Source organism: Gadus chalcogrammus, chromosome 3, assembly GCF_026213295.1.
Source record: "Gadus chalcogrammus isolate NIFS_2021 chromosome 3, NIFS_Gcha_1.0, whole genome shotgun sequence".
NCBI lineage: Eukaryota > Metazoa > Chordata > Actinopteri > Gadiformes > Gadidae > Gadus > Gadus chalcogrammus.
The window spans coordinates 22,974,801-22,985,093 of record NC_079414.1 but is presented as its reverse complement, the minus strand read 5'-3'; the positions used below and the strand labels follow the sequence as shown (position 1 = coordinate 22,985,093).

General features: G+C 44.2%; 1 protein-coding gene across 1 annotated transcript; it reads right to left on the bottom strand.

Annotated features, from left to right (window-relative positions):
- Positions 1-4,588: 4,588 nt before the first annotated feature.
- On the bottom strand, positions 4,589-8,137 carry LOC130379397 (ependymin-2-like). Its single transcript, XM_056586187.1, has 6 exons — positions 7,969-8,137; positions 7,510-7,544; positions 7,282-7,407; positions 6,296-6,476; positions 5,409-5,493; positions 4,589-4,933 (listed from the first exon to the last, which is right to left on the bottom strand). Exons 1-6 carry the CDS (start codon positions 8,054-8,056, stop codon positions 4,783-4,785), a joined length of 666 nt encoding a protein of 221 aa, XP_056442162.1. The 5' UTR covers positions 8,057-8,137; the 3' UTR covers positions 4,589-4,782.
- Between the last annotated feature and the right edge of the window lie 2,156 nt (positions 8,138-10,293).

The following is a 10,293-nucleotide window of genomic DNA, read 5'->3' as shown; positions in this document are numbered from 1 at the left end:
GAAGGAAATCCTCATACTGCGGGGGCTTGGTGGTGGATCATGCCACGATGATGTAATCAACGCTGCCAGCGTAATTATGTCGTGATCCAACAAAAAATAAATAAAAAAATCTCCCCACCGGAATCAGAAATCCGCCCAAATGTTCAGCTCGCATTAGTAGGGTTAAATTCCGCCTTCAAATGGCTTGAGTTCAGCGTTCAGTGCATTGGATGGGTTGTTAATTACAGGCGTGTATAGATTAACAGATTGGGCCAACACATTTTCTCTGGGCATCTAATCCAGTTAAATGTTCGTTAAAAGTCACCCTCTGTCAGAGAGGATGCAGAGGCATCACGTGGGCCTGCCCCGCGGAGGGTAGAGTTTATTACGTTCATCTGGGACACAAAAAGAGGAACGATATGTTCTCTCTGGGGGTTGGATGGAAAACTTAATATAAACGAACATAATGTCAGCAGGCCTGCTAATTAACCCAGAGCTATTTTCTGTATTTTCATCAACAGGACGCTCCTCGACCTATTTCCATCGAAGGCGGCATTGCGTCATCGATGGGTCCGCTCAGTGTGGAGACAATACTTTAAACTGGTTATGTAAGCGCTCTGTGTTCCATCGCCCCCCCTCCCCCCCTTACATACGAGTCACTATATATATTTATGTAGCATTTGACCCCAAGAAGTGTTTCTGTGCATTTGCAGAAAATGTACGCATGTGTGTTTTACTGGCTAGAGGCCAAAGCAACTATAATGGCTGTTGCTATAAATGTGTTAATAAGTGCACGCATGCGTGGGTGACCGTCAGTGTGTGTGTGCGAGACGCTTGCATGTGTGTGTGTGCGAGACGCTTGCATGCATGCATGTGTGTGTGTGTGTGTGTGTGTGTGTGTGTGTGTGTGTGTGTGTGTGTGTGTGTGTGTGTGTGTGTGTGTGTGTGTGTGTGTGTAGTCGTAGACGGTTAACCCTCTGATCCTATTTGAATAATCCTATTTGAATAATCAATTCACTATCAGTGTAGACAATTACACCCTATCCATCTATCTATCTATCTATCTATCTATCTATCTATCTATCTATCTATCTATCTATCTATCTATCTATCTATCTGTCTATCTGTCTATCTGTCTGTCCGTCTGTCCGTCTGTCCGTCTGTCCGTCTGTCCGTCTGTCCGTCTGTCCGTCTGTCCGTCTGTCCGTCTGTCTGTCTGTCTGTCTGTCTGTCTGTCTGTCTGGCTCAATGTCTGGCTCAATGTCTGTCTGGCTCAATGTCTGTCTGGCTCAATGTCTGTCTGTCTGTCTGGCTCAATGTCTGTCTGTCTGCCTGCGTGTCGTTCTGTGTCTGTCTATCTATAAATCTATAAATGTAGCCTATCTATCTATTAATACATATTTCAACATGGATATATATATATATATATATATATATATATATATATATATATATGTAAATATATACATATTTCCATCTATCGTATTATCTGTTATACATATACATATCAGTCTATCTATCTTTTCTGCACCTGACGCTATAGTTCGCATTTCCGTGTGACGTAAAAGACTGTTACAGCCCAAGAGGAGCATCTAATTAGGCTGAAGACAGGAGGGGTGTGGGGGTGGTTTCATCAGTGTAAAGTGGACACACACACACACACACACACACACACACACACACACACACACACACACACACACACACACACACACACACACACACACACACACACACACACACACACACACACACACACACACAATCACACACCAAACACACGCACGCACACATACATGCAGACCCAAAATCACACACAAACGCACACTTGCGCATTCAGGCATGCATATATTATACCACACATTAACCCACCCATAGTTACACATGCAGGCTCGAATTAAACATGCACATATTAAACAAACACGTTCATTTAACATATAAAAGAACAAACAATTGATCCAAAATGTTTCTACGGATCTAACCCTATGTCATTCATGCAACATTCATTTCAATGCTTTTGTTTACTTGACATTCAAGCCATGAAAACTTATAAATCTGTAACTGTTATTTAACTAGTGCCGTTAAAGTTGTTCTCACACAAGCACCCCTTTTTAAAAATGATGCTGCCATCACTGCAGTATGTTGAGTTTTTCTTTTTCTTACTTTAACTGTCAATCAAGGGGAAGCCATTAGAATGTCATCATTCAATAGAGATTCTTCTATTCTATTCTATTCTATTCTATTCTATTCTATTCTATTCTATTCTATTCTATTCTATTCTATTGTCTCTATGTTCTGTGTCTCACCTGCTCAACTCATTGTTGCTGATGAAACAAAGGTAGCTCTGAAAATCTGTGGTCGAGCCTAGGGATGGTTGCGTAAGACCACCACATGTCTTTGCTTATCCTACCCTTTAAAGGGTAAACATATCTGCCTCACTTTAATACTACTAACTACAATTTATTATTTTGAAGATAAAATGTATCGTGGGCCAACTCTTTCTTCATTGGTAAGCCCAAACATACACCTTCCACATATAGGAGGATATGTAAACGCTCACTGACCGATGAGGCCACCTCACAGCACGTCGGTAGAATCTGCTTGTTATTCATTCTGAATAATCTTGGGTTCATAGGAACCAAATCCATTTGCAAGATATTCAACGATATCAAACCCAGTTCCTGATCTGGCTGACCTCCCGGAAGATGAACTTTCCACAACCGGGAGCGACCGAGCAAGCTGCCAAGCGACACTATTCTGAGTAATGTCATTCATTCCACGGTGAGGAAGTCAAATGCACCCCATTCATGTCTCCGTTGCACTGCGCGAGGAGCTGCTCCATGCATTGTGGAGCTGCTCCATGCATTGTGGAGCTGCTCCATGCATTGTGGAGCTGCTTGCATTATTCACTCGCAAGGGTCATGGAACTAAGAATCACTCGGGATTCACCATTGTGCACACCTCATCACAAACCCCATGCTTGTGCGAGGGAGACGCTGCATTCTGAACGGTGTGTGAAGCAAGCGGCCTGAAGACTGTGATTAATTCAAGCTTATTCATACCTTAGTCGAACATCCCCACTCCATATGAGGTGAGAGATATACGATACAGCGTTCCTGTGTTGTTGCTGTGTGTTACGGTGTTGCTGTTTGAATTCATTTCCAGTTTTTTTACATGCACTCTAATTCCTTTTATGAGAAGTTTCAGAGCAGAAGTAATTTCTGTTGAAGATGATTTGAAATGGAAATGTGCACTAGCGAGCACGGCTAAAATCAGCCAATCTCAATCTCTAAATTGATGTAGGCCTATGCTGGGTGAAAAGGGGAGAGGAAATATGATTTTTGTAAGACAGTGGTGCCTTCAGTGAAAAAACGACCCTTTTTAATCAGAAAAGTCTGCACACGCGAGCTGGATGTGAAGTGTTCCTTTTATTAATGTTTTAACATAACTTCTAGCTTGTCAATTTATTTGAATTTCAAGGACAGCCGGACTAGACTGATGACCAGAAACATAACCTACCAATGCAGAAGCAAACTAGGTCTCTTTGAAGCCCCTGGTAGACACCTTTGAGAAGCAATATGTCCCCTATTGTTATTCATATTTTATCCACAAACACACACACAAAAATATATATATATTTCTTAAATGGTATAAACAATAATTATTCTTTTGGATGTTGGCTTTCTGAAGGGTGTAGTTCATTTGTGTGTGTGTGCGTGTGTGTGTGCGCGTATGTGTGGTTGCATGTGTGTGTGTGTTTGTATGTGGTTGTGTCTGTGAGTGAGTGTGTGTTCATGAGTGTTTGTTTGTTTGTTTGTTTGTTTGTTTGTTTGTGAGAGAGAGAGAGAGAGAGAGAGAGAGAGAGAGAGAGAGAGAGAGAGAGAGAGAGAGAGAGAGAGAGAGAGAAAGAGAGAGAGAGAGAGAGAGAGAGAGAGAGAGAGAGAGAGAGAGAGAGAAAGAGAGAGAGAGGGGGAGAGAGAGAGAGAGAGAGAGAGAAAGAGAGAGAGAGAGGGGGAGAGAGAGAGAGAGAGAGAAAGAGAGAGAGAGAGGGGGAGAGAGAGAGAGAGAGAGAGAGAGAGAGAGAGAGAGAGAGAGAGAGAGAGAGAGAGAGAGAGAGAGAGAGAGAGAGAGAGAGAGAGAGAGAGAGAGAGAGAGAGAGAGAGAGAGAGAGAGAGAGAGAGAGATTCCTTTAACATGAGGCTGCCACATATTAGCTCAAAAGCAGGAGAGCTGAAATGTTAGCGAATATTTATCAGTAAAACCCAGGCCCTTGGTATCAAGCAATGCTGCCTCCATCTGCTGTAGAAGCGTCAGTACTACAGTGGTGCGGGAGGAAGGTAAAACGCTGAGAGCAGCTGTTAACCCAGCTCCATCCACACACAGGGAGGGGTGCCAACAATCCCTCACCCCTCTCTCTGCAGAGGAAATGGACTCTTAGTGGAGAACAGTTTCCGACTACTTTTCATGAAGCCGTCCATCAATCATACATCCATTTCCCGCCCATTATTTCACCATCCATCCATCCATCGCCTTTCACCTCTCAGACATAATCCATCCAGTCGTCCATCCATCACACATCATCCTCCAGGACAATGAACCACTCGTCAAGGACAGAGTCAGCAATATTTATTGCACTGAAGGTGACATTGAGATCGCCGATTGGACACTGATCAAACCTCTCACACTTGCAGCAGGTTTTTTCGTACACCATTTATTTCAATTCGATTTTGAAGAAAGACACTTTCATCAAAATAAGAATTGAAGATAAAATGAGATAAACCTCTATTAATCCCAGGAGGGAGTTTAATTCTCTGCCTTGGTCGGCTTGGTGAGGGACTTCACGGCTGTGAGGAAGGTGTCTGGCTTCTCGGACACTTCAAGCTGGGCCGCGTCACAGAACGCGGGTGGGACGAAATCCATGGGTTGTGCGCTGCCGATCACCCAGTTGAAGGTGCTGTTGAATAGATGATGTCAGGGCATTGTTTTAGGAACGCTCCCAATCACACTGGAAATCAGGAGCCGCTCGGGAAGGCCTTGAGAATAATCATCGTCGATATGAATTCAGCTTCGCACCACATACTATTAACATCATGGCAAATTATGGAATGTAGCCTACTAGTTGTTAGTTGTCGGCCATAGACTGCGATGTCTGGTTTTTTGATTCATACACTAGGACTTGAGGATGTCTGAGATGATCGACAGTATCCGCACAGGGTACTTAACACAAACGGGAACTTATAAGATAATACTCTGTCACTTGACGTTCATATAAATGCCACAGTGGCCCTTAATGGACTGTGATGCATACGTTATGTCCTCATGTTGTTCAATCAATCGATTCAGTTCTAACATTTTATCGGCTAATGACAGTAACACAGAGTGGCTGAGGCCCAACATGCATAGAGAGAGCCTGTAATGTCTCGACTCACCTGAGGGTGGTCCATCCCTCGTGGTTAGCGATGGCAAAGCTAATTGGAATGCAGCCGACCTCGGTGAAGACATGGGTGTACATGCCTGCCGACAAAACACACACACACGCACACGCACACACACACACACACACACACACATACACACACACACACACACACACACACACACACACACACACACACACACACACACACACACACACACACACACACACACGGATCAACAGAGTATTAACAGGTCCAGGGAGCAGACAAGACAAACCAACATTGATTGAACACTACAACAGTCGGTGCTGAGAGATTTGATAACTTAGAAATACATTTTTATCGCTTTTGCTTTTACGAAATCCTCCTTTGCATAAATAAAAGCGTGAGTCATCGAGCCCCTGTGTCAATACAATTAAATCATGAATATAATGGTACAAAGACTCTTTGTCTTTCAGGACTACACCATGATTACCACTAAGACCATTGCGTCACGTTTACCGAAATTACACACATTTGAACTCCATTTCGATCACTTTGTATACATCTAACCCGACAATTGAAAAAAAAAAAAAAAATGCAGAAAAATACACTCTAATCTACAGAAGAGGGTTAGGGCCACATGGGATTATTTTTGGAGGACTGAGTTTAATTTTAGAGAATTCTGATTTTAACCTAAAAAATATGACTTTAATATCAGCAATCTGACTTTATTGTCAGAATCCTGACTTTAATCTCAGAAATCTGATTTAAATCTCAGAACTATTTTTATAATGAATTGCAAACACAGTATTCTGAGACTAAAATCAGGACTCCCAATTTTTCGCATTTTGCCCTAATCCTAAAATACAAAGAGCGCTAATGCCGCGGTGGTTGTAACGGCCACGGGCCCGTCCTACCCTGAGGCAGCAGTCCGAACCACGTGTTGACCAGCACCCCCATGCCCCAGCTGGAGGAGCTCCCCATGAACAGTTGAGCCATCAGCTGAGCACCAGCCGGCACCTGGACGGGATTGAAGGTGGCATCCAGGGGCCTCTTCTTGCAGGTCCCCTCAACCCAGGAGATCTCATAATAGACTTTCTGGAAAAGGAGAGAGGGAGAGGGAGGGAGGGAGGGGGGGTCAGAAGGAGGTAGAAAGAGAGAGGGAGGGAGATGGAGGAAGAAAGAGAGAGGGAGGGGTAGAAAGAGAGAGGGAAAGGGAGGGAGGGGAAGAGGGAGGGAGAAAGGGAGGGAGGGAGGGAGAGAAATAGAGAGAAGGAGGAAAAAAGAGGGGGTGTGAGGGGGAGAGGGAGAGAGAGAGAGGCAGGGAGGCAGAGAGAGGGAGGGGTAGGGAGCAAGAGAGGGAGCGGGAGGGAGGGGGGAGAGGGAGGAGGAGGGAGAAAGAGAGGGAGGGAGAGAGAGGGAGGGAGAGAGAGAGGGAGAGGGAGGGGGAGGGTGAGAGGGAGAGAAAGCAAGACGGAGAGAAAGAGACAGGGAGAGAGAGAGAGGGGGAGATAGCGAGCATGAGAGAGGGAGAGTGAGAGAGGCCCAGTAGTATGGATTGATTGACTGAACACTACCACCAGTGTTCAGTCAACAACACTCTTGTTGTTTGATATGTTTCAATGTCTCATTTCAAATGATTGGATGAACAAATTGAACAACCGCTTAACATTAAACCAACAATAACATGCTTCTGAATGGATGCTCTGCCTCAGTACATCACTAGTCCCACATTCACTGGGACTAGATCCAGTGCACTCTGAACCAACTGCAGGTGTAAACAAAGAGTTTCCCAGCGCGTCCGTCCGTCATTAGTAACCACGAGCCCTGTGACAGTGCGTCAGCGAGCCTTCACCGACTCACAGCAGCTTGGCAGCAGCTCTGTAGTTCTATGAGACTCTACCTCTTGGAACAGCATGATCATGCCGGACACGGTGGAGTTAAAGTCAAAGCTGCTGAGCGACATGCGCTGGTTGAAAGCGTCGTAGTTCATCTTTCCGGTGGACATGAAGAACTGGTTGTCGTTCATCTGAAAGGGGAGTGCACATCATGCTTTAGATCCTAGAGAAGACCTCAGAGGAGAAAGAGCTCAAGAGGTGTAGCACAGTGTATGTTTCACACGCTGTCTTACCAAGGTGAAATCTCCACTCATCAGCCCTGGCACCTCTGTGGATAAGGATTTGCAAGGTGATTGACGTTTATTCGACCACTTCAGTGCTCACTTATAACAGGATCGGATCAGTATGGGTCATAACGGTCACTACATGCAAGACACGAAAACAAATTCTGCTGATGAATCGCCCCCCCCCCCCCCCAAAAAAAAAACCAATGCATGTTAGTATGACATGCAGCAGCTGGCACATCTAGTAGGCTACATTCCATAATTTGCCATGATGTTAATAGTATGTGGTGCGAAGCTGAATTCATATCGACGATGATTATTCTCAAGGCCTTCCCGAGCGGCTCCTGATTTCCAGTGTGATTGGGTGCATGGTAGTATGACATGCAGCAGCTGGCACAAAACATTCAATATGTCACAGAATTGACAAAAAACGACCCATTGATGGAGTCGCATGAGTGTGCCACTCACCGCAGGGTTTGGGCTTCTGGGCAGAAGTGCCCGGTGCAGACAGCACCAGCACCAGGCTGAGGAACGACAGCGGGCCGAGGACATTCATGACTCACGAGAGGACAAGCCGGAGCTGAGGCTATATCGACTGATGAGGGAACCCTAACGGTCAAAGTAAAGTCACCATGCCACACATGCCTATTTATACCCCGTAGATATAGGATCAGGTGGAGACACAGGTGGGCGCTTTCACAGGTGGGCCTCTCAACGTAGAGATAAGTTTACTGTTAGATTGTTGATAAGGAGTCATGGAAAGTTGAAGCGATGCAGCCATTAACTACGTTTCCAATCATATGCGATTCAACCGATATTTTTCAGGATTTCTCCCCTTTCAAAACATCGGCCAGATGTTTCCATTCGCAATAGGTCTATTCCATACGGTCTAATTCAGGTCAGCCCAGATGTCCTGAGCGGAATCGTCGATGGACCTTTGCATTTTTTGTGCTTCAATCATAATGGATAGAGGGGGGGAAAGTGGCCACCACTACATGAGTTCATAAAACAGGCGGTCTTAGGCTGATAAGATGTCAGCAGCCTGTTCTGCTTACCATTTCACACACGCTCACATGCACACATACACACCCACGGACACACACGCACACACACACAGACACACAGAGGACTGAGACGGGAGGACTCACTCACCTATTCCCCATTAAGCTGGTGATTGCCCTTTTCAGTTACCTCAAATGCTTTGCTCTTTTATAATACCACCATTAATTAATGCTGTAGATTATACAGGATTTAGTTACAATGCAACAAATAGCTGGAATAAACTCCCTGAGGATTTCAGACTAAGCCCCTTTAAAACAAGACTGAAAACTATTATGTTTGCTTTAGCTTTCTGCTAAATCTTAAATACATTACATTACTTTCTAAAAAGCTTTTTTTAACTTTGCCTTTATTTTCTATTTTGTTACTAAAATGCATTTTTTACTTTCCCCTTTATTTTCTATTTTTACCAGAAAGATACATGATCTGATACCATAGAGAAAGTATAAGAGTTTGAGACCCAAGTCTGTCTGGGTTAGAGTCCTGGAATCTGGGTTGGAGTCCCAGAGAAAGGACCAAGTTCCTTTAGGTCGGGTTGGAGTCCCAGAGAAAGGACCAAGTTCCTTTAGGTCGGGTTGGAGTCCCAGAGAAAGGACCAAGTTCCTTTAGGTCGGGTTGGAGTCCCAGAGAAAGGACCAAGTTCCTTTAGGTCGGGTTGGAGTTCTGTCTGGGTTGGAGTCCTAACGTCTGTCTGGGTTGGAGCCCAGAATAAAGACTAGAATCCGGGTTGGAGTCCCAGAGAAAGGAACAAGTTCCTTTAGGTCAGGTAGGAGATCTTAAATACATTGCACTTTCTATTTTACTAATTTCTTTGCATAGGTTTTCTTTTACTTATCTATTCTATTATTTCATTTTATTGTATGACAATGTTTATATGTGAAGCACTTTGAGTCTGCCTTGTGTATGAAAAGTGCTACATAAATAAAGTTGCCTTGCCTTGCCTATACTTCTTTTCTGGAACAAGACATGGCAATGAAATAAATGTACTCTCTGCTCGTCCGCTTCCACTAATCAATCATATGTTTCGATATGTTTTATCTGATATTTATATACTTAACTTGAAAGAAAATAATAAATGCAAAGCCAGCCAGCCCCAGTGAATATTTTTTCCCGTACCATCAATGTAGTCTTTTGAATTAAAGCTGTATTATGCCTCTTTAAGAAAAAGAAAAACGGCAAACACGTACAGAAACAAAACACATTAAAACGGGATTGTTGCAGAACTCACAATGTTAACAGTACCGGTAGTACTCTATGGACATCAGATAACTATTACAATGTACTACGATAAAAAACCAAAGTACACCAGTACGGTTTGAAAAGGCTTTATTTAGTTTTATGCCAATCCAAGACTTTAAGCGGCCCACTTCTGGCCATCTCTATGAAAAATGCCTGGGAGCCCCACTGGATCTGCCCAATCACAACCCCCCAAACATGGAAGCCTAGTGGTAGTCATGTTTGTTTTATGGGGCTCTATGGCGCCATGATATGCATTGTTCCTCGAGCCCCGATAGCGATTAAGCGGCCGACTGAGCCTCTCGCCCAACGTTCGACAATAGGAAAGGCGGGTACGATAGGAAAACACCTGGAGATTTAGCAGATGGCTGGGTATTTGGAATGCAGCCATGGCGTGAATCACAGCAGTTAGTGTTGTCCTTAGTATAGCTCAAGCTTGTAAGCAGAGCCCTATTCTAAATTACCTTATTAGGTAGTGTTATGAATGCTGGTACTACC

What these genes read in the sequence shown, in the direction of transcription:
- LOC130379397 (XM_056586187.1), bottom strand. Translation starts at nt 8,056, where the DNA reads ATGAATGTCCTCGGCCCGCTGTCGTTCCTCAGCCTGGTGCTGGTGCTG. An exon ending in CCAGAAGCCCAAACCCTGCG is followed by an intron (nt 7,545 to 7,968) that starts GTGAGTGGCACA and finishes CCTTATCCACAG; the next exon opens with AGGTGCCAGGGCTGATGAGT. An exon ending in TGATCATGCTGTTCCAAGAG is followed by an intron (nt 6,477 to 7,281) that starts GTAGAGTCTCAT and finishes CTCCTTTTCCAG; the next exon opens with AAAGTCTATTATGAGATCTC.